The sequence below is a fragment of the Macaca thibetana genome, chromosome 2, assembly GCF_024542745.1.
Source record: "Macaca thibetana thibetana isolate TM-01 chromosome 2, ASM2454274v1, whole genome shotgun sequence".
NCBI classification, from domain to species: domain Eukaryota; kingdom Metazoa; phylum Chordata; class Mammalia; order Primates; family Cercopithecidae; genus Macaca; species Macaca thibetana.
In genome coordinates, this window is record NC_065579.1 from 5,650,837 (window position 1) to 5,676,177 (window position 25,341).

The following is a 25,341-nucleotide window of genomic DNA, read 5'->3' on the forward strand; positions in this document are numbered from 1 at the left end:
ACTTTTATGAAGCAATTCTTCCTTTAAATCCTTCCACTTTGGGATGTGGGGATTAGACCCTTTTCTTATTAAAAAGGAGGGGGCCTTCAGGGATTCCAGCTCTAAGCTTAGATGGATCCAAAGCCCTATATATAATAGTGAGTACAATTTATTGAGTGACCAGCATTTTAGACACTTTTATAAGTATTATGGTCAGTCCTTATAATAGCTCTGCCTACAAGAAGATATTACTTACTTTTCCAGATTAAAAAAATGGGAACCAAATGGATTAATTACCCAAGATGGTACAGTAAGTAATAATAAGCAAACTGTATTTGAGCCCACGCCTGTCTGGTTCCAGAATCTATTTTTTTCACTATGCTCTACTGTCTCTCTATTCAAATGTATGATAGAAAACTTAGGTGAGATGAAGATGTGATGATGATCTCTCCCACATACTCTGGAGTTTTGTAGCTCTGGTCCCAGACCCATACTAAGCATTTCTCTGCCTCCTTCCACTTTCCTCTTTTACACTGGAGATTCACATCTGGTAGAGAAACCTGGAAAATGATAATAACTTCTTATGTCCGAAAGTACTTTTGCACTCTCACATGGTCCCTGCCCCGCACTCATACCCCAACACTGTGAAGCTCAGACTTCAAGAACTAGCTCTGTATGTGTCTCCTCCAGGAAACTTTCTTAAAACCCTCAGGCTGGCTGACTGCCAACTCTTCTGCACCTCCTACTCCACCTGTGACAACCTGTCTTATACCTTACTATAGCTTTTAAAATCATTTATGTTTCTATCATCTTCAATAGACTTTCTGCTTCTGTGGGGCAAAGATCATGTTTTATTCATACTTTAACCTCTCTGTGCTCCGGGTTGCTTATCTTTAAAATAGAGATAATAATAGGACTAATCTCATAGCATTTTATTTTATTTCTTAAATCGACAAATAATAATTGTACATATTCATGGGGTAAACAGTGACTTTCAATACATATAATGTAAGTGATCAGATCAGGGTAATTATTATATTCATCATCTCAAATATTGATCATTTCTTTGTATTGGGAAACTTCATTATCCTCCTTCTGCTAATTTTAAACTATGTAAAATATTATTATTAACTATAACCATATTACAGTGGTATAGAACACTAGAACTTATTCCTCCCACCTAGCTGTAACATTGTATCCTTTTACAAATCTTTCCCTCCTTTCCCCTACCCTTCCCAGCTCCTCCTATCCTTTGTTCTACTTTTTACTTCTGTGAAATCAACTTTTTCTTTTATCTTACACATATGAGTGAGAACATGTGGTGTTTAACTTTCTGTTTCTTAGGTTTATTTCATCAAACATAATGTCCTTCCATTTCATCTATGTTGCTGCAAATGACAGGATTCCATTCTTTTTTATGACTGAATAACATTTTATTGTGTATATGTACCCCATTTTCTTTATGCATTCATTTGTTGTTGAACACCTAAGTTGATTCCATATTTTCACTCTTGTAATAGTGCTGCAATAAACATGTGGGTGCAGATGTCTCTTTGATATACTGATTCCCTTTCTTTTGGTAAAGAAGATTCCCAGTAGTGGGATCGCTGGATCATATGGTAGTTCTAGTTTTTTTTTTTTTTTTTTTGAAAACTCCATACTGTTCTCCATAGTGATTGTACTAGTTTACATTCCCACCAACAGTGCATAAGAATTCTCTTCTGTCTGCTTCCTCACTAGCATGTGCTTTATTTTCTTTGTCTTTTGATAATAGCCATCCTAACTGGGGTGAAATGATATCTCTATTTTAAAGATAAGCAACCTGGAGCACAGAGAGGTTAAAGTATGAATAAAACATGATCTTTGCCCCCACAGAAGCATAAAGTCTATTGAAGATGATAAGCATTTCTCTGCTGATTAGTGATGTTGAACATTTTTTTTCATATATTTGTTGGCCATTTGCATGTTCATATAGCTTTATAAAGATAATAGTCACTAAAACATTTAGAATCTTTATAGTGCCTGGCACATAGTAAGCTCTGAGCAATGTTAGGTCAATATTATCATCATTTTGTTATCATGGTGAGTGTAGTTAATGTCACATGGTAAAGTACACAAAAACATGCATGTTAAATGCTACTAATTCGTGAAACATTTTTATTGTTATCTATGTTTAGGACACTCTGTAGACTACACTGAAGAAAGAAAAAGGAGGCCATTTAAAAAATAAGGGTGGGAAAAAGGAACAAGATATATACATAAATTATTCTGATACAGAATAGAAAATAGTGATGGAAAAGTAAATCATCAGTTTTGGAACCATTAGTGAGCGGATCATCAGTGTTCTTGGTAGAGAATATTTTCAGACTGAGAGTATCAGGGAAGACTGTAGAAAGGAGATGGAGTTTTTGTTGGATCTAGAGGAAAATATAAGATTTGAATTTGTAGACACTTGTGGTAGGTAGTGGTTTGATGAGGTCAAGATCTGACAGCAATGATGATGTAAGCAAAGGTAAGAAAAATCTTGACAGAGGAGCTATTGTGATCAAGAAGGTGGTTCTCTCAGTCAAGGTTTGTCCATTGTACTCCAGATGTGCTGACCCTTGCAATTTCCCCACAAGTGGGAAACCAGACTGCATAATTTGTGGTGGTGGGGGTCTGTGATCCCACATTCTCCTGGTTTAAAAAAAAGTAAAATATTGAGGTTTGTTTAGGATAATATGTCTAGGAGTTAAGCTTGGAGAAGAATGGAAAGATCTTGAATGTCAGACCACAAATTTTGCATTAAATTTGATTTGCTTTCTATTTAATAAAGCATCTGGGTTCTTAAAATTATGTATAAAAATAATGATAAATTATGAACTAGAAGGTTCTCCCTGTTCTTATTCACTGTAGATAATGGGAAGGCAGTTATATGAAAAAGCATTCTGGATTAGATGGCTTGCCTCTGCCTTTGAAGTATGACGCTTAGGTTCTGAACCCAGATCTGGTTCACCATGTGACTCTTATCATGTGCCACTCCTCCCCTGCCTTTAGCTTCTCCATCTGTAAAAGAATAAATATGAAGAGTACACAGAGATGCATTCTAAAGATATCTCCTGTTCTAAAACCTTTGAGAAGGAATGAGCATGTAATGGGGTGCAGTATTAAGAGCAGAAATTATTTATCTCAATGAAATAGGCTGTTGTTCTTAAGGAGGAACACTACTCCTACCCTTAGCCTACTTTCTAAGCCTATTCAACACTGAAAAGAAATCCTGAGTTTTGTGATTCTTCCTAACATGTACTTTGGCGTACAATTGGAGAACCTAAAAACTAGTAGGCCCTAGGCTGTGGCCTCTGCAATCCGATACTCTTAAATGCTGAATGGATCCAGGTGTTGCTGACCCACGCAGTTCATTAGTGGGAGTCCTCCACTAATAATGTCCATGTGTGGCTGAACCATCCATGGTTAATATTTGTAATCATGGCCCTAAGGCATTGGAAAAATCAAAGGATGCCCTCTGAATCACCAGAAAAAGATTAAATTAGAGATAACTCCAGGTTTCTTGTTGGGAGTACATTTTATTATATTTCAATGTTTTGAAAATTGCGACTAGAAGCCTACTGTGGAAGGATCTTTTGTGAACTAGAATACGTGACGAATCTGCACATCTCCTTCCTTAACCATTCCAGATAACAGGGTTTTCTGGACTTCTGGAGAATAAGATTATTATTCTCAAGGAGAGATGATCACCTCAGGAAAATCTGGACTATTGAAAAAAAAATAAAAGTAGTAAATCCAACACAATTTTTCCTATTAAACATTTTGCATATAAACTAAATACAGTGTGGGCTTTAGAAATATTTTGATATGAAGGTAGTACTTCAGGAGGTTTTTGGTTTTGCATCTTCCTCTAGAGCTCTGTACAAGAAAAATATTCTATCTCTGCAACTTCACAAAAATGATTAGGTATTGCATTTGGAAGTACTTATATCAAAAAGGTGTCTCCCCACTTTTGGGGACTTCTTGCAGGTTGTTGGAAAAAAGCTAAAAAGAGCACCTCAAAATATCCTCAGTGGCTTTGTTTGAAGAACTTTAGAAGCCTTGGAGCCTGCTCATGGAACAGTTTTGAGGTGGAGGCAGGCAGGAAAACACTGAGTCTGACTAACAAAGAAGCGAGAGAATATTAACCTTTGACAGTTCCATAAGTACTCTCACCCCACTCTCGAAAAACAAAACACATACAGGAATATAGCAAGCAATGTGAAGTCAGTGGGGAGAGGAGAGGGAAGCAGACAGCTGGAAAGTTACTGCAGCAAGTAGAAAGAGAAACCCAAATTGTGAACATTAAAAACGATTCGTAAATCTCTCCTCTCTGCCTTCTGAATAAAACCATACCCTGCCTGGAGACACTAGCTTCCTCTAAGACTTCAGTAATTCGTCCTGATGCACGCAGTACCAGTCCAATCCATTTTCTAGTTTGCAGAGGAAAATCCGGTCCGGCGTTTATTTTTAGCAGCGCTTCCCTGTGACCGAATGCTACAGCTCCTCAGCTGGGATAACTGAGGACCGTATTGGGGAGCGAGGCGAAGGGGGCGGGGGAGCGGGAGGCGGTGAAAAGGGGAGGGGGGACGCCCTGCGCATGCGTGCCAGCGCCCATGCAAATCTGCTGTACATCCAGAGAGCAAAGTGGGATGATCTGTCACTACACCTGCAGCACCACGCTCGGAGGACAGCTCCTGCCTGCAGCTTCCAGACCCAGGTAAAAAAAAAAAAAAAAAAATCTAAGCGGGCACCGTGCATGCATTTCAGTATCAGATGCGCGTCGCAACGTATCCCCTGTAGAGGCAATCTGCTGCTGCTCCTAAGTGTCCTTTGGTGGCTGATTGCAGCTTCAAGGTTTAAGAAATCCCATCTTTCAGGAAGCCTGAGGGGAAGGAAGGAAGTACGGGCGAAATCATCAGATTGGCTTCCCAGATTTGGGAATCTGAAGCGGGCCCACATCTTCCGGCCAACTTCCATTGAACTTCCCAGCACTCGAAAGGGACCGAAATGGAGAGCAAAGGTATGTGGTTGTCCCTATCGGGGGACTTCCCGCTGCATGTGCGTGTGGCCAAGGCAATCCTCGGCGAGGGGACTGCAGTGCTTGGGGAGCGAGCATCACACTAGGTCGATAGAGGAGGAGATGCTATGTCCGTTGCAGCACTGGGGAAGTGTGGCAGGAAGGCGACTTCTTTTTCACTCCCACAGCTTGGAAGACAGTGTTTAATACTCCATCAGTTGCGTAGTGAAGTGTGATGAGTTTTTTGGGGGGAGGTGGGGAGAGTCCCCCCAAAATGGAGGAGGAGGAGGTATGTGTTGGTAAAGCAATATCTTTTCTTTATAATGGATGGACTCAGATAAATCTATTTCATTTGCTTTAGAATTGCTGACAGGCACGTTTGTATCTGATATCCAATAATGCATTGCTAAAAAAATATATATATATATTTGAATTTCACCACCCCCACCTCATGAAGATGGTATTTCTGGGTGTGTATGACCACATCCTACTGCATTTTGAATATATATCAGCAGAGAAATTGGGTCTATTTGGAACAGCATGCGTTAGAACTGACCTCTAAGAAGAACAGTGTATGGGAGTACTGCTTGGTTTCCAAGCATAATGCATTTACTAGTTCTGGACATGTATATTTCAATGTTCTCCTCATAAGCAAATCTGCATAATGTATACATACCAACTGATAAATGAACTGTAAAAATCAACTTCTGAATGGCCTATTGAACACACATAAACACAACGAGTATTCTAATCACAAGATTAGATATCTTTTGGATTTAACCCCATCTATGCAGGTCTGTTTCTCCTTTTCCTTAAAACGCCCACCAGGTTGTGAGAGCCTTGAGTGATATGGTGGTCAGATATCCAGGAGGCATACTGGATGTATTTAATTCTGGTGAAATCAGAAGAAATGATGTCAACTTTTATGAAACTATATTCATTACCCAGAACTCGGGAAGCTATATTTGAAACAAGATTTTATTTTTAAACCAGGAATGTCAGTCACTGTGGTAATGTACTTAGGATCAGAGAATGGTGGTGAGTTACCTATTTCTGGGCTGATTAATGAAACTGGAGTGTTGAATGATAGCAGTTCTATGTTCAATACAGTATTTTAAGTATTTAATTGGCAGATTTAAAGTACTTGAACCTAGGCAAGCATTTACAGTATAAAAAGAGCTGAATCAACATGGATTAAGACTAGCCGGCAATTTTCAGTTCCGGCAAATTATTCTTATGATACGTTGATGGGCATCTCCATGTCTGACAATGATGTACACATATGAGAGAATCCATGTCTATAAATATACTTGAGGCGTATATTATTAACTCTATTATAAACTCCATTTTAAAATAAAAAGCCAGTTCTTAACACATAAAGGTTTGTAATATTCTAGTTGACTAAGTATTTCTGGGACATAAGGTTAACAACAGGAAAAGAGTATCATTTTACTATGAAACAGTTTTTCTTGCTTCGATGACACCTGGTATTTGTTCACTAAATTTAGTTATTTGACAAGGGTTCTTGGTAACAGTTTTGCCTCCAATGTGTATACTAATTCCTGGGCAATCATAAAAAGAGGCTGTATCTCTCAGCAGTAATCTTTTATTTTCCTTCGTTGCCCGTAAAACATGCTACGTGTCACTCAGCATTCCAGGTGGTTTAATGGTCAGATTGCTAACAGTAAAGTTCTAGCTATTCTTTCAGTCTTTTGAGTTCAGAAAGGAGAAAGAATCTCAGAAATATATCCAAAAAGAATCAGTTCAGAAGTTTTATGTCAATCCAGACAGCAATGATACAGTGAATCACAGCACTGATCCAAAGACAATGAAGACTTTTGCCGTAGGCCAACACTGTGGTCGTTTTGCCGAAGTCTCATAATTGCCTCTGAAAAAAAAAATATGATGAAAGTCTTTATGCATGTTAGTTCCTGGACTTTCTTAATGAAGCTTTGTTAGCTGCTTGACAATCAGATTAAGAATGGCTTATTACTTATACATTGGCCTGACTTTCTAAGTTGATGCAAATGGCACGGCTAACGATGGTAGCTAACTTGAAATTTTTATTCCAGCCAAAAAGAGTGTATTAAGAGGAATGTGTATTGGTGCAATACTCTAATTGGTGCATCTTTCACGTTTTATGCTGCCATGTACAAACTTCTTCCCCCAACAGATTCAAATCTAATTCTAGGAAGACATTCCCTAATGTATCTATATATAATACTTTTCTATTAGAAACTCTTTAAAGATAGAGTCATATTGTATGATTCAGTTGAGGATTCCAGAGTTCTCTATCCCATACCCCGATCTAATGGCCCGTTTAGTCTTGAATCCCATCGCCAACACTTGACAACCTTCACGTTACCTCTAGCATTTGAAAACCTTTCTTAGAGCAGTTGTCCAGAGTCCGGAAAGTTGAACTTCAGCTATTTACAAATAAGATCAATTTATTTTTGCTTCCTTATTTACAATTTTGCATCACTCCCTGTCATACACCATAAAGAAGAGAGGAAAATAAATCAATTGACCTGAGGTTTAATTCATGATCTAATTTCAGTGATTTTTGTGCACCATGTACTTAACATTGTCTCAAAGCTTTGGGTTGGTACACAGTCCTAGCAGCTCTGATGGAATTTGTGCCTTGCATATCTTAAGGGCTTGAGATTCTTAAATGAGTTAAAATGTTTAGTATTTAGACAAGTGGTGCACAAAGTTTGCTGCACACTAGAATCACCTGACATACTTTCTAAACATACTCATCCTGGGATGGCACTGCATACCAAGAAATTAGAATATTGGGGTGGAAGAAAAAAGCATATATGTTTCCTTTAGAGGTCCCTAGGTACAGCAGTGTTTGAAAACCACTGATTTAGACTCTTGATAGTCAAAATGTGCTTTGCAGACAAATTTTTCAGAACTGCAGAATCTCCATATTTACTCCAGGTCTATTGAGTCAGAATTAGAATTTTGACAAAATACCTAGGTAATTTGTATGCACATTAATGTTTGAGAAGCATGATTTAGAGTGAGGAAAGAGGCTTTTTTCCTTCCTTCCTTCCTTCCCTCCTTCCTCCCTCCCTTTTCCCTTCCTCCCTTTCTTCCTTCCCCCCCCTCCCTTCTTCTCCTCCTCTTCCTTCCTCTCCCCCTCCCCTCCCCTCCCCTCTTTTCTTCTCTCATTTTCTAGCCCTTCTTCTCTCCTCCCCTCCCCTCCTTTCTTCTTTCCTCCTTTCTCCTCTATTCTCCCCTCCTCTTTCCTCTCCTCTTCTCTCTCTCTCTCTCTCTCTCTCTCTCACACACACACACACACACACACACACACTCACCTCCCACTGACCCCCACCTATATCACACTTTTCTTTGTCTAGGTAGATTTCCAGCCTCAAGCTGGCATATTACCTATAGAAACACCTGTAGTGCTTTTCAAATGTAAAGATGCTTAGGCCATACCCCTAATAATTTGGGTTTAATTAGTTCTGGGGTGGGATCTTGGCATAAGTATTTTTAAATGGCTCCCAAGTGATGCTAATGGATGACCAGAGTTAACCACTGATGTAGGGCATTACTACTGGTGTTCTACAGACCGGCAGCATTTGCATCACCTGGGAATTTGTTAGAAATACAGAATCTCAGTCCCTACTCCAGATCTACCAAATCAAATCTGGATTTCAACAAAATCTAATGGTCATTTCTATGCACCTTAACATTTAAGAAGCACTGGTGTCGATCTCGGGGAACTGATTGTATCTGAGAATGAATGACACCACTCCAGGCACCTCAGTAGAGAAGATTTGATATTATCTGACTAATAAATATGAAGGCTCGTGGATATGGGATCATGTTCTAGGTCTTCTGGTTGTTTTTGGAAACAACAAAAATGAAATGAAAAAGACACTGTGTGTCTCATAGTTAGATCAGAAAACAAACTTACTTTTAAATACCCTTGCTGCTCATCCTCCAATCACTTACTTTCAACCCCCAATTATCCTTAAATATTTATTCTGTACGTTCATGTTAAGCTCCTGACAAAGTCTGCTGTTAACTCATGGTAATGTGATATTTGACTACTTAAATCAAGGCACTTCTAAACAGAGTAAATATAGCTTTATCCTTTTCTATTGTCATACCTCTCTGTTCAACCCTTTTGAGATTCCTTTGACATGTCCCTTGCCACATTAAATTAATATTTATTGGTATATTTTATATGACCTAAGTACTTGTTTGTCCCTCACATACTGGCATTTCTTACAATCAACATTGTGATTTTTGTGCTTTTTATTTAAACAAATATTTACTGAGCATCCGATATGTACCCAATGTGCCTAGTTCTGAAACTAAAATGCAATCTCTGATCTTGACAATTTCACTCTTCCAGTTTCACTACTATATTAACCTTCTTGTGGGAAAAATCTGAGCCTTTAACTTTCCAGCAACCACCTAGGTGTCTATCTCAGGTAGAACATTTTAGTTTGCATAGTGGGGACTCAGATTATATGCGTTGGATAGCCTTAATTAGTTTTTTAGGCCGACTTCATGGATTCAGAAGATTGTAAGTTGGGAGAAGTGCAGGAAATTTAGGTACCAGGAGGGCTCCCAGAAACATCAGTGTGATTCCAGAACTTGGACGGGAGTGGCTTGACTTGCTCTCTCAAGAGAGACCTGCACATGTATTCCCGAGGAAGATTCAATTCTGTGTTCTAGATTTCATACCAGCCATCCGAGTTCAGTCTGGGCCATGAACCAACACACTTAAGGTATAGAAGAGTCATTTCTCTGAAGCCAGGATGATTTACGCTGCAGGGGAGAAAGGAAATGTCTATGCAATCATTAGTACATCAGAACTGGAAAGTGGTTTTAAGAAGAGCTATTTTGTGGTTAAACAATAACAACAACAATAATGAAAGACTGAGCCAGTATAGTGAGATAAGTAAAATATAATTCAGTAAAATCATGATATATAGTCACTGAGCATAGGAAATACAGGTTCTCACTCCAGCTCTCATGGTGTAAATTTGGACAAATCTTTTCCTCTCTGGGTATCAAGATTCTTAAATATCAAAGGGGGTCCAGTTCATTTAATTTAAAATACTGAGTTGCCACATTGTTCCAGGCACATTATTAAGTGCGGGGGACAGAGATATAAATAGTTTATTGACTTGCCCTCTAAAAGCTTACAATGTAGGGATATATGAACAGGATTAAGAGCTGTTGATTTCTGACATTTTATGGGTCTTCTCCATTCATCTTTCAGAGTTCTAGTAGGTTATCTGGGGGGCTAGAATATAAAGTCTTACAGTAATTAATGAGCTCCAAAGAGGCACTTAACATTCCACAGCCATAATTCCTGCCCTGCCTTTTGTTTCCCCTTTGGTTTATTTAAACAAAATTATTGTGTGGGAGAACATTTGAACTCAAGCTACGTACCTCCTATAAAAGCTATTCCGCTTAGCTAGCTACCTGCCTAACCTGTTTCCTGCCTTAGATTATTATGAGGCTGGTTAGCCTCAGTAATAGGTCTGGGGGAGGTCAACCTACTTAGCATTCCCTTATCCTTGTTCTTTTATGCTTTTAAGTTTTTGAAGTACCAACCTTATTAGGTATGGTGGTTTGTGCTACTGAGTGACCAATAAGGGTTTATTGCATCTATTAATTTTGGGTTTCCTGAATTGTCACATATTTACACCCATAAATAACATTCACGAAACACTTTGTACTTTTTCAAAAGGCTTTTAATATATACAATCTCCCTTAAGACCGTGTGATTGGGCATTTTAACTTTATTTTATAACAAAACAAAGGCTCATAAAGACTAAATGACTTAGGCAACTCATCTTACCTCTGTTTCTCTGCAAAATAAGAATTCTTATACCCATCCCAAGTGCCATACTATAATGTCATGATTATTAAATAAAACTCATGCTAATAAAGTATTTATAACTCTTTAGAACTATAATCTGACTTTCATCATTTTTTAACTGTGTCTGTCTTTACACTAGACTGTGAGATCCTGGATGGTAGAAATTGGTCCTCTGCCATTTTGGGAGATTTAGCAGCAAGTACATGCATAGACACTCAATAAATCATCTTCATTAACTCCCACAAAAACTTAAATTTACCAAAAGGGATTTCTTTTGTGCTTATTCTACAGTTTTAATAGTAACTTCTCCAACACCTGAATTTGTCTCTATTTTGCTAGGACTTAGTTTTGAGGCAGTTATATAACATCTTGTGGGTCTGGGGATGGAGATATATTGAGCCAAGTATTACACCTTGGGTGGATTTAAAACATAAACTGTGTAAATTCTGGCCACTAACAATGGTCTCAATCAGGGGTACATCTCAGAACCACTGGACATCCTGTAATACCTGCAACTCAGATATTTAAGAAGCACTCAGGTGATGAGGATGTACATCCTCAATTATGAATCCACAGATAAGCTCCAAGATGGTTTCTATGAAACTCTAACACATACATGTGTTCTTTATCAAGAGCACTGTAGGACTCCTACTGCCTGGGCCTTGTCTTTTATTATCACCCTCTTTAGAGTTAAGAGAGTGTGTGTAGAAGAGAGATTTCATTTCTGTACTACAGACTTGGGATTGAAAATAGATATGCAAAATAGATGGCAGGAGTTTAAGGCTAAGATGACATGCCATTTTCCCCAGCATCTTCTTCCTCATCTCCTTATTAGCATCCTTGCATGCAGAGCACGGTAGGATTTTTTTAGGATCTATGTCAATAGTTCTAATTTTAGCTTTCTCATCTCTCCAGTTACTTTTTGAAATAGTCCCTGTCTCCTTGTCTTTGGGAATGTGAGACTCCCACCCAGGGAGGCCGTGGTATTTAACTGCTGCGATGCCACTGATGGCACCTAGGCAGAAGTCCCAAAGGACACCTGTTGCCCCTTCACAGATCTTTTCTTTTTCTGTAGTGCATACTCTGCCTGGCTTTTTACCTGAAACACGCCCCGTGACTGATGATTCAAAAAGCACACATAATTAAAAGTGAGACTTTAAACTACGAGAAAGAAGTAAAGGGAAGCTGCCGTTCTGTGGTTAGGTTTTCGTTTCTCTCTTGTTTGTGGATTGGACATTAGCCTGAGAAGCAGCCCAAAGGGACTAGACTGCAGAAAAAGAATCCAGAAACTTTCAGAGGCCGTTCAGAAGATAACTAAACGCACCAAAGATTCCTTTAACAAGCAGGCAGGAGGAGGCAGCAATGCCAGTGTCTCCCTACCTCATTCACTTCTACAATTATCACCCACGCGAAACAATCAGGTTTTCCTCGAATCCTCCAGTACTGATAGCACTCAAACAGATTGAACAAACCTCAACACAGGTAAATTGCGAAATTTCTTTTCAGATACTTGGGAACTGAAAAATCTAGATACGCTTTCTGCTTCAAAATGTGTTGGGCTGTTTTTCTTTCTTTTCTTTCTATCTTTTTTTTTTTTTTTGCTCTTAGTCTCTTTCACATATTTTAATAAATTGGGGTTAGATTCTCTACAAACAAGACTATTATATAAGATTTATTATATGATCATTCTAACTGTTTAAATCTGGAAAATTTTAAATTAGACTATTTATACATTTTATCTAAAGGGTTTTCTTTCATTTCAAACTATTTTCAACATTTCTAGCACTATTTAAAATTGAATTTGGTTTACTTCTTTCTTTCTTCTGGGATTTAAAAGAGAAATATTTGCTATGTATCAAGATAAAAGTTTCCATGTAAATCACTGTTTATTTGCAAGCCTACAGATAATTTAAGATGAGATGAAATGAGTCCTTTTTTTTTACTATGGGCTGTGATTTGCATTAGCATGAAAAACAAACAGATTATGCAAATATAGCAAAACCCTCAATAACAGTAACATAAATGTGAGGGAGACAACTAAAGCAATAGCACAGACCAATCAGTGCCAGTCTTTTAAAATAAGACCATTGGTTGATTGATTCAATAAGCAGTATTTCCTTAGAACCTGCTATTTGTTAGCTGTTCTAAGGCTGAGCCTTTCTACCTGTAGTATGCACACTGGTGGGATTATGATATTGTATACTCTGGTGATACACTGAGGTATACAATACAGATGGTGCATGTTCCAATGAAATATAACTAATATTCTAATGGATTAATCTAACAGACTACTTAGATTATTCTAATCTAACCTGTTAAATGCTAGAAGATCTGGGATCAGGTTATGGTTCCTCTATTTATTCCATGGATGAACCTCAATGTACTAAATCTCTCTCTCTCTCTCTCTCTCTCTCTCTCTTAGTTTGCCCATTATTGATTTTTTATTTTCTTGTTACAAAGAAATTGTTATTTTAAGCTTGTTTGTATTCTTTCTTGATCCTCTTTAGGCTTAACTTCTATAGAAAATAAAACAGCATGATCATAATTACCACATCAAATTTTAAGGACTCAGTTTGAGTTTGAGCTAGCTTTTCGATGCTGTGAATTGTTCAACTGAAGTTGTTGGATTTATAACTCTATGGAGCAGTTAATGTGATTCTGAGTGAGAAAGCACTAAGACAGAGGAAAAAGTGCTACTTGGCTAAAGTTTGTATATAGCATGATTGTGACCACATAGGTCACAGTGTAGTGTACGTCTGAATTGACGGATGGCTGCAGTGGCCTTGTGGAAAAGACCCTGTCTTGGGAATCTGGAGACCTGGATTTGAATCCTAATTCCCGCCCCATCTTCAGGTTGAGCTGGTGGCTTTCTTTCTAAGGCCTTGTTCTTCATCTGCAAAACAAGAGTGGATTAGAGGCAAGATTCTTTTCACTTCTGGGATTGAAAAATCCAGCATTTGTGAAGTGTTTATATAGGAACTACAGTGGATACATTCCGTTTAAAGATTTATGATCAGCTGCTTGTTCTCTCCTATCTCTTTTGGCGAACTTGATGGCATTTTTGCTTAGCAGATTGTACATTATGTTTTTATAACGTCTTTTCTTCACCCTCATATGTGTCCTCTTTACAATTAAGATGAGTTTATTTATACAACAGTCATATGTGAAGTTGATTTGGTGGATATGGTTTTCTTCTCTCCGCCAGCCCTAACTAGCACCTTCTTGCTAAAAAAAAAAAAGAAAGAAAGAAAGACTAACAGAATAATGACAAACAGTCCAAGGGCTGAGTGTTTTACTGACATTACTGATAGGAAGTTTGATTTTCTTTAGTTCTCAATCATTAGTAATATATTATTGAAAAACAATTGCACTCAGTCCTTCATTGCCTTCAAACAATTTAAAAACCAATAACTATGTCTTCCAATGTTTGATTTACTACTGATCATTTTAGATAGAAGAAGCATTTTCTACTATCAGATGAAAGTTATCCAAGGTCTAAGGGTTTCATGGTTAATAAACTGAATTTCTTGATTATGCAAAGAATAAAAGAAAGGGAAATATCTAACAGTCATTAACATGTTTATGAACATGAGTTATAATCAGAAGTATTTATGACATAAGGGTAATTATAAAAATAGTACATGTGGATATATGCACTAATTATAATAATGTAAAATTTGGTCATTGACAAATAGTAGATTGTATTATGTAAAAAGTGGCAATATTTGGATAATGATTGAATTATGAGTGGGCTTTTATCCTTTTTCAAATCTTTTATCAATATTTTATTACAGCTTTTTCCCATAAAGCAGATTTTTTTTCTATGCTTTATGGGAAAAAGAAACTGTAATAGGTGTTGGACTCAGTTATAAATTTAAACAGATCCAGCTAAACTTAAAAAAGCTCTTTATTCTTCATGCTTTCGTGCTTTATTCATGTCAAACATTGAAAGGACATTTGAAAAGATAACTGAGTCTTTTGAAATAATGCTTATGCAGCTTTTACTATGTTTAGGCACTGTACTTTACATATATTGACTCACTTAAGCCTCATAAAAACCCAATGAGGCAGGCACTATTGTCATCCCTATTTTAGGGATGAGAAAAGTCAGGCATAGAGATGTTAAGTAATTTGCCCAGGTCACACAGCTAGTAAGTTGCAGACTGGCTTCAGAGTCTATGAGCTTATCCACTACTTAACACCTAAGGCATACTTTAGCATAGTCTTATAAGCCAATCAACCTTCCTTTGTTACTGAAAAACTAGTCCCATTGTGTATGTACAGATTTTATTAACCTTCAGAATACCCAATCTCTGCAGGCTTAGTCTCACTCAAGCCCTGGGCCAGTGAGATACAGACCTGAGGAATCGCTGGGACTTCCTGCCTGTTATCAGGTGGGTTCTTTCCAGGTGGGTTCAAGAAAGAACCCACTGCTCTTATGTGCCTTAAGTCGGCTTCCACCCCTAGGGACTTAATTAAGCACCGAGTTGCAGATTCTTTTTCTAACCCTCACACTGAAAAACTGTTCTGCTTACCTGGGCAGCTCAGTGGTGTGGTAGAAAGATCATAAGACTTGAAATCAAACACATAACTAACAACATTTTAGTCTTTGTAACTTGGGTAAGATATATTTCTGTATCCTTGCTTCCTAATTTGTACAATGACTCTCTTTCTAGATGGAGACAAATGAGGAAAATATATATAAAGAACCAAGCTTAAAATTAGTACTCAATAATCACAGCTGCTACGGTTGTTATTCTTGTTGTTAGTATTTGACCCTTAGGCTTACTACTTCCTCTGCTTCTATATGGGGCTGGATTCTTTACTTAAAATCCTTAAGATTCCTCTTCACCTTGCCTAGTTTTATTTCACTCATTTTTATCTGTTTGGAACCATAGAACGCCATGCAGCTGTGGTATGCAGTTTAAAACAATGTAGTTAAGATATACTCGTTTTAAATTATGCAATAAAAACTGAATAACAGTGACATCAATTGATTACTATACTGATTTTTTAAATCATAGGTTTACTATTTTATTCCCATTGTCTGGCTTACAATGAAGTCTAATTTCTTCAGAAGAAAGAACCTGACTATTTTAACAGGGATGTTGACGTCGTTGGTTGGGTCCAGGAAACATTGCATTGTTCATGTCAGAAGAGTAAGGACAACTTTCTGACCAGTTTTCAAACTTCAGTGTGTACCAAAACACAGATCACTGGGCCCCACCCCTTGAGTTTCTGATTCAGTGAACCCAGAGTGAGCCTGGGCTTTTTTGTTTGCTTTTCTACAAGTTCCCAGAAGGTGCTGATGCTGCTAGTCTAGATCTTTGAGAAACCCTGGTGTAGACAATCTAGTCTAAGATTCTCTTGCACTTGGGAATTCAATCTAGAAATAGATGTGTATTTTGCTGATTATTCAGAAATATCAGAATAAGGGATCAGGGATAGCATTCTCATGAGGGAATTCCATAGCTTAAAAGAGTCAATGAGATCACACATAGACAATTAGCCCAGCATTACCCACAACCACACTGGCTAATTAATTAATACAAGGATCCATGCTTGGACGTATCCATTTATCTGTGCCATGCACATTGCTTGTCACTGGTGCTAGACATGAAAAACCATGAAGTTACTGACCTAAAGAACGCTTCACAAATTAGCTTTTGAAGATATGCATAAACAGAAACCTAGGAAGAACTGACAGTTGGCCATGCGTGTGAAAATTTAGATTAAATTTACTTTTACCATCATATTGTCTGTGTGTATTGCTCTGGCTAGCTGTTATAGGCCAGGAACCAATGACTAAGATAAGGTTTAAACTATCCCCTATTACACTAAATATATAAATGTAATCTTTTGGGAATATAGAGAGGAATTCGACATCTAGAAAGGAGTTGACATATGAACTCACTGTTGCAGAAGGGATAAAATGAAAACATTGGAAAATCATTCTAGGCTGTGAAATATTATATGCAAAGGTAGAGAGACATTAATATACATGTAGTAACTAGGAAAAGATTAATGGATTGCTTAGTTCATTCATCCAGTGTCCGTTTATTGTGCTGGACACTGTTTTAGGGGCTGAATATAGTACTGATATTCTTCCCTCATGAACCATGTAGGGTTGGGACAGGATACAGTAGATGATGAATCATGTAAGAAAGGAAGAAAGGTTGCAAGCAAATTGTGGAAGCCTGTTACAAATTATGTAATGTAGGTGATGATTTCATTTACATTTCAAAAACATTGATTACTGTAATCATCTTTAAAAAATTAGATTCCTAGTGCTTCTAGAATACAATTCTACTTACAAAGCTTTAATTATTCACTAGCTTTTCAAGAACACATCTACTGTGCAAAGCAAGGCATACGTACAAGCACACTGTCAGGGCCAGAAGAAATACTGTGACCCAGTATTTCACTCCGATTTTTGCCAATCTCTGCCGCTAACATACTTCTCTTGCTTAATGGAACAATGAATTTCATTCCTGTTCACTTTTGGCTCTCAACTCTCCAAAATTCCAGCATTGAAATTTATAGACTAGTATTCTAGGGTAAAGGTCCTTTTGAAAATAATCTTTTGAAAAGTGTCAGTCTTAAAAATTATTTCCTTAAGATCTATAAATTATTAAGACTCAGAATTATAATGGAGTAAAAATGACACAAGTACTAATATGCGTGCATTTTGCAACTGTGTTATATGAATTTTCTCAAACTCTTTTATGCTTAAATATATGAAGACTCATGTCAGAAATACGTTTGTCTCCAAACTCACCCATCACTCTTTCAATGGCATATTTTTGGTATTCTGATGACCCTTCTTTAGAGAAGACAGAATTCTAAAAGAGGGGTTTCTGAATCCAGTTCTAGTCTTGATTTTTATCTGCCTAATTCCTAGCTGAAGACACTGGGCAAGGGTCCTAATCTCCATAATCCTAGATTTCCTTATCTATATAACGGAGATAATAACAGTAGATATTTATAGGGTTGTTTTGACTATTAAATAAGATAATATAAGTATTTACCACACTACCTGGCATATAATAAGCATTCAGTAAAATGTAGATATTATTATTTTCAGTGTCTGGTACAAAATGCTCTGGTACAAAATCATCGCCATGGGGTTTTGCTGAGTCTGACGGATTCGAGTTTGCTTAACTGTTTAAATGAAATTTAAGCACCACACTTCCAATGTGTGCCTTTAGTTGTAGCTCAGTGTAGTGCTGTAAAGTATGGCAGCTCCACAAAGATTATGCTTTTGAATCAAACTCTTAAAACTGTTCCGGGAAGACACATCATACCAAACTGCATCATCATGATCAGTGGTTGAAATCTAGAAAGCACCTTGTATAGGGAAGGTCTCAACTTGATTGGTAAAAGATTTATGAACAAGATTTTGAAGATGAAGGTCAGCAGATGATTTTCATCTAATAACCATAAGGTGCGGTTAGACAGATGGCAACGACAGCCTTGTCTTTTCTCTGAGCAACCTCTTTTAATCTCAACTGACCCCATTGAATCGTGTCTTAGTAAAGACGGGAGGATGCTGGGGAACACACTGCAATCTCCTGTGATACTCAATTCCATCAGAAATGCTTCTAGAGCAAAAGCAACATAAAAACAATCTCTCACGCATAAAATTTGAGGTGATTTCTTCTTTCTTTTTCTGTTTTACTTGCTATTTTTGTCACAGTTATAGAAAGTATGTTGTGAAATATAGTACTTTCTTGTCCTCTCTCCCATTTTTTTCCTCTACTAGCACTTTCAACTCTTGTTGATATTTACCTTCATATGCTAAACAATATTCTCTTCTTACTACCTCTTAATTTCTCAGCTCTTTTTATTGATGTCCCACCAAGGAAATAGCTTTCAAGTCTCTCCTTTTATCACATTCTCACCACAACATGCATCCTTTCCATCTCACCATCTTTCCAAGGCTGGTACATTGTTATTTTTGTGAGATCAGTATTTAGTAGTTGCATGATTATGATTATGTAAATACTTTCATGACTAAGACAAATTAAACTATGATTACTCCTCCTTTTGTCATAAGATTTTGTTTTTTCTGTGGTTGATAACTGTCTTATTTTTATGTGCCCAGCTTTCTACATACTTTGTACTATATTTAACTCCAAGTCCCTGCCAGTTATCTGAATCGCATCTCAAGACACTCAGATGCACAGATATTCTATCAATTTCGTCTTGAAGTACTATCCCTCAGAACCTGATGACTGGGTGCTATGTGCACACTTTTCTCTGTGCATTGCTTTGGACCCGGGGTTTCTTTATCCATCACCCTAGAAAATTTTTGCAGGTGTCTGCTTGGATCTCTTGTTCTCCTGCATCCTCTGTATTATTCTTTCTCAGTTCACTCTCTTATTTTGGTGGAATACATTCTCCAACAGCTTCCTAAAACAAAGGATACACAATAAAATTTCTGAGCCTTCTCATATTGGAAAATATCTTCATTTTTCCTCATATTTGAACAATCATGTGGTTAGGTATAGAATTCTAGGTTTAAAATAATTGTTCTTCAGAACTTAATTACACCATTACAACATCTTTTTTCTGCCAGTTCTGGTCTGATGTCATTCTAACATTCTGATTTCTTATTTTTTGTACATGCCTGATATTTTTTTCTCTGAAAACTTTTAGTGTCTATGTTTTTTTCTCAGTGTTTTGAAAATTGATAATAATTTGCCTGCTTATAGTTTCATTTTCACTCATTATGCTGTGTATTTACTGTGGAAATTCTTCTTTAATTCTAGAACATTTTCTTTAATTCTTTAATCTCTAGAAAATTGAAAATAATTTAGTTTTTGAAATTATTTTCTTAATGATCTCCTACTCTCTGTTTTTTTTGTTGTTGTTGTTGTTATTGTCATTTTGTTCTGGTATTCTGGAAATCTTACTTAATTGTTTATATTTTGGATTATTTTTCATAGGTTTCTCTTTTTCATATGTTTTATTTCCTATTCTCTATCTCTTTTGCCTTTTCTCTATTTTCTAGATTATGGGCCCAAATTTATCTTTTAATCTTTTTCTTAGATGTTATCTTTAATTTCTGGTATCAGATTTTTCATTTCCAAGAGGCTTATTTGTCAGTTTTCTTTGTTTAATTTTATATTATGCCGTCTTATTTCACAGATGCGATATTTTCTAATACTTTGCTGAGAATATTTATGATTTACGTTTTTAAAGAAGTTTTAATCTCCTTCCATAACCTCTGTTTCCAGTAAGCTTTTTGTTTGTTTTCATTTCTATCTTTCATGTTAGAGATTATCTGAAGATGTTTTTATATTTGGTTACCTGTTCATTTTTAAAAGTGTGTGTAGGGGGCTAAAAAGGTGACTAGGAGCTTTGTGTACATGGGTGGGGCTTGTTGTCAGTGATCTTAGTTTTAGAGTGATGTTGGTGGCTTTTCACTGTGGAGCTCCTGAGGTCCATATTTTAGGTCTTACCTCTTATGTTTCCCAAGATTCCTCAAAGAAGACTCTTTGGGAAAGACCTGGCTGTGAGGGTCCTGTGGGTTTTGGTAATCCGTATAAATCTTCACTTAACCTCCTGATTTTCAGTGTGGTATTCACTCTGCCCACTATGCAGAGAGTTTCTGCTCTGTCCAGTACAAAGAACAAACATCTAGTCTTCCGCTGGGATTGAGGAGGGCAGTTGGCTAGATGCTTGATGTTTGGGAGAGGATTTGAGGTTATAATACCGTCCTAAAAACAAACTTTCCACCATTTTTGCATAATTTACCCTTTTCTCCTTCACCTCACTCCTAGACAAACCTGGTGCTAACACTTTCTAAACTTCTGGAGATTGTGCAATCCAAGTTAGGTTGCCTATTGACTTTCTCCATTGCTGACTTAGGACTAAGCTTTCTCAGATCTGAAAAATATACCTTCACCAGCTGGTTTTCCAGTTCTAAAATTTTCTTGCTGTTGTCTTCTCTCTCTTTTATTCCATCTTTAAAGATTTATGCAAAACATATAAGCACACATGCCATTTATTGTACTTTTAATTATGTTTCATGTAGGAATGAAAGTAAAAGCCAGTGTTCAATATTTTATACTTACTTGGAAGTCTCTTTACATCCAAAAATACTAAATAACCCTGTGGAAAGATGCTCTCCATTCAGAAGTGCTTGATGCAGCATTTTGGGGAGTTCTCAGCAGTGCCCTGTCCAGCTCCCTCAGTTTATCCAATATACTGTAGGTTGTCAGACATAAGGGTCATTAAGGTATTCTTCCCTTGAGAAAACACCATGCAAATAGCTTTAAAAAGTTACTGGCTTAAGAAAAATTACCAAGGTCATCTCCAGAGAAGTTTTTAACGTTACCTTTGACATTCTCATTCATCTATTCTTCCACTTTTCAAGCATACATTGGACACATAGCCTGAGCCATGCATATCGCCATGCGTTGGCAAAACAGGATAATGAATAAGTGACTGACCTCATGAACCTTCCATGCTATCATGGAAGACAGACACCAGTGTTCAACTTGCAATATGGTAAATGCCATCATAAAGATATTAACAAGTGCTAGAGGCTCTAGGGGGTGGGAGTGATTAAGTCTGCCTTCAAAACTCATGATTGGAAATGTGTCTTAACTCTCACTATTCAAGCGATAATTTTCCAGAACAATCCCCTTGCCAATTTGTAACTGGAAAACTTCGTACTTTCCTAGCACCATAATAGAGTCTTAACTTGGTCAGAAGAGAATTTGGAAGTAATTTTCAGCTTCTTCATTTTATCTGGAAAAACTGGCTCAATCCTAGTGAAGTCAGGACTGAAACTTAGGTTTCTTGAGTCTCATAGTAATACACTTTCCACTAAATTATAATGAGCCCCCACCCAAAAGCCCTATTATTTTTTGATATGACTGAAATTTTAATCAGTGGCTCTGAGTCTCAGAGATCTGGACATACTGATTTTAGAAACCTCTAAGAAGTTCTTTCAAAGCAGTAACATAAATGAAGGAGCTGTACTTTGGATATAGATACAAGACTCCAAACTCTGTCATGTAATGCCATAAAGAGAGAATGGCTTGGAGTTCTCACTGCTTCTTCTGAAAGCAGGGTTACCATTCTTAAACTAGAAGAACAGGGCTCTTTTTATTTGTACAGGTTAGTATTGATTGAATTTCAAATCAGCCAGCAAATTCAGGGGACAGTTGCCCGGAAGAAGCTTCAGTATGTCATTTTGCAATATATTTTTGAGACATTTCTGTGTTTACATTGTCTTGAAAGCACACAACAGATGTATAAACATAGAGTTTAAACATTTTGGAGAGGCAGACAATGTTGTCTTCGGTGAACACTTAAGAATGTAATGTATTCTGTTAAATATATGGTTTCATGACTTAATTAACAATTAGCAAATGGTATATTATGGGGAAGCTAAGAACTATAAAAATATATTGTTCAATTGTCAGTTCTTTATCAGTAATATAATATTAACAATAATTACATTCCTCATTCAAAGCACAATATAACTTGAAAGTGATATTATAATATCTTCCCAAAGTATATTAACTTTGTATTTCCACAAATGCTTAGATTTTAATTTTCTCAATAAAGCTTTTCCTTGATCCTCTTCCGCTAAGAAGTCCTTCTTTTCCTGGTCCTTCAAATCTCTCCTGTAGTGTTGATTTCTTTCTATGCTATACTATAGTTCTTGGGTCCTAGCTTGTTTTCTAGGCTGTGAATTTCATGAAGGCAAGGGCTATGTCTTCTTCTTTGTAATTTCAGTGACTTGGCACATGTTAAGCATACAATAGAAGATAAATTGAGTTAATTCTATAAGGACTATGTCATTCTGCTTTGTAATTTCAGTGACTGGGCACATGTTAAGTATACAATAGAAGGTTAATTGAGTGAATACTATAAAGCCCTCAATATAGTAACGTAAAATCTTTGTTTATTTAATTTTTATAGCACTTTTCATTATATCTGAGGCATAAAGTAGCTAAAGTCTCAGGGATGATGTACATGTAGCACACACACTTCAAGATCTCCTTCTTTCACTTTTGAAATGCCTCTCATCTCTCACCCCAGTCTGTTAGAGCCCTCTAAATAATGGATCCTATTCCATGTGACTAAAATTCCTGTTGTCCATGGAAGAAAGTCATCAATCCTCATCCCTGGGAAATCTGGTTCGGCATAAAAAGTTTCTCCTCCACCTTGGTGGAAGAAATTCCTATGCTGTTTCTAAAAATCAGAAAGAAAACATTCTCTGTTGTTCTCATTCTTTTTTTTTTTTTTTTTGAGACAAAGTCTCGCTCTGTCACCCAGGCTAGAGTGCAGTGGCGCAATCTCGGCTCACTGCAATCTCTGCCTTCCAAATTCAAGCGATTCTCCTGCCTCAGCCTCCCGAGTAGCTGGGATTATAGGCACATGCCCCCATGCCCAGCTAATTTTTGTATTCTTAGTAGAGACGGGGTTTTACCATGTTGGCCAGGATGGTCTCAATCTCCTTACCTCATGATTCATTTGCCTCAGCCTCCCAAAGTACTGAGATTACAGGCATGAGCCACTGTGCCCAGCTGTTGTTCTCATTCTTGAACAATGGGGAACAGCATGATTCTTTATTATTGTGTATGTGTGTTGTGACCCGTCTTCTGGTTCTCTTCCTTCTTGACAGAGACTGTATGTGCTGTTCTCAGTCAGCTCCCATGAAGCCAGCTCTGAACACCTCTTTGCATTCTAAGTACAGCCTTGTCATTAGTTGCACCCCTGGCATTAGTGACTGAAATTGTACTTCTCAGGACCTTTTGTGAGTCCCAACGAGGAGATTTCTGCATCAGTTCAAAGGGTGGCATTTCTGGAGCTACAACGATTACAACCTTTGTTGTTTAAGATAACCTGGGATTTCTGCTTCCTGAGGCCTGAGGTTAGAGGTGTTTCAGTTTCCTCAACTCAAAAGTGGAAACTGAAATAAATGGGGAATGAAGGCCTTTCTTGTCCTTGATGTGTGAATCCATTTTCTGAACATTCGTTTCAGTGACTGTCTTGTCCTTTTCCTCAACAATTCATCTGTTACTTTTGCATGGGTTATTCATCTGGTTAGTATCAACATTCTTTTGAAATCATCTTCTATATTAATAAACACTTCACAAATTTACTGGGGAAGCCCCCTTAGAATCTTGATGTAATAGGGTTTTAGTGAATAATTCTTTTCCTTTGATTCTATCTTTATAACAAAAATTGCTGTGGATTGATGTACAGAAAACTAGATGTGTTGTAAAAAGGTCAGGGTTCAAGTTTGGCTCTGTGACCTTGGACATTTCATTTTATCTTTCTAGGCCTCAGTGTGTTGTAAGTGGAGGTAAATATCTTGCATCTGGGGTTCTTGAGGTGGGGATTCAAGGAGAGAAAGTATTTGGGAAGTGCTTTGTTAATGATATTGTACTATATGACAAGCAAGTTGTTATTAATAGAGGCCTGACTATTCCCAATTGTTTCTGCGTGGTCAGTTAGTTCTAGATGAATAAATCGGAGAGGACAGGAAGGAAGGAAATGGCACTGGGCTGGGAGTCGGGTGATCTGGAATCCATCCGGGTGCTGTTCGGCAGTCAGTCGGTGACTTGATGTGACCTTGGCAAAGTCGCATCACCTCATGTGCTTCTGTTACGTCATTGGTAATATGAGGTGGGTGAAAGAAAAGATGATCCAGAGACTTTTTTCCAGTTTATGAAAGCATGTGATTATTAGAGTTTACATTATGAGATTATTATGTATTTAAGGATATCACTGAGTTTAGATTATTAAATCATAAGTCTTACCAATAGTGGGTCCAAATAATATACATATTTTGAATATATAATTTTAAGGAATTATTTTAAAGAAAATGCCAAGACTTCATCTTTTACCACTGAAAGGAACTAATGGAGTCTCCTATTCACTACATTTTTGTATTATATTTGGAAGGAATGTGTGTATTTAAAGGGAGGCTGAGGATTAACATATGAAATTCTGCATAAAAAACCAATTGTGTCTACAGCACCTGAAGCACATTTTGTTGTGATATATTCTCTAGTTACTTTAAATTCATTTGTTTTCCTTCATTTAACCAAAAAATGAATAATTGCTAAGAATCAGGCGGTATGCTAATCACTGTAGTTAAGAGAATTCCTGTTATAAGACGTGGTTGATCTAGTGTAGAAAACAGCATGGCTTAAAAATTATACAGGAATGCCTCGTGTCATTGTACTTTGCAGATGTTGTATGTGTTGCATATTGAAGCTCTGTGGAAACCCTGAGCTGAGCAAGTCTATTGTCCCATTTTTCTAACAGCACATACTCACTTCAGGTCTTTGTGTCACATTCTGGTAATTCTTACAATCTTTAAAGTTATTCTATTATTATAACTTTCATAGTGATCTGTAATATTTGATGTTGTTATTGTAATTGCTTTGGGAGTCCCACAAACCATGCCCACATAGACAACTTAATCCATAAA

The 25,341-nt window shown here is 37.1% G+C and overlaps 2 protein-coding genes and 1 non-coding gene across 4 annotated transcripts in view; 2 read left to right on the top strand and 1 right to left on the bottom strand.

Moving 5' to 3' along the window:
• The window catches only part of LOC126948019 (60S ribosomal protein L36a-like), a 731,948-nt gene that overhangs the window by 10,530 nt on the left and 696,077 nt on the right, over positions 1-25,341 (bottom strand). The gene's annotated exons all lie outside the window — the stretch shown is intronic.
• Positions 2,497-2,658, top strand: LOC126949576 (U1 spliceosomal RNA). Its single transcript, XR_007723850.1, has one exon. It is a non-coding gene; the product is annotated as a U1 spliceosomal RNA (small nuclear RNA).
• The window catches only part of FGF12 (fibroblast growth factor 12), a 584,467-nt gene continuing 563,693 nt past the window's right edge, over positions 4,568-25,341 (top strand). The window contains exons 1-2 of the mRNA XM_050779249.1: positions 4,568-4,723; positions 4,884-5,026. Of these exons, the coding sequence (XP_050635206.1) occupies positions 5,014-5,026 (13 nt within the window). The 5' untranslated portion in view covers positions 4,568-4,723; positions 4,884-5,013. The remainder of the gene's footprint in view (positions 4,724-4,883; positions 5,027-25,341) is intronic.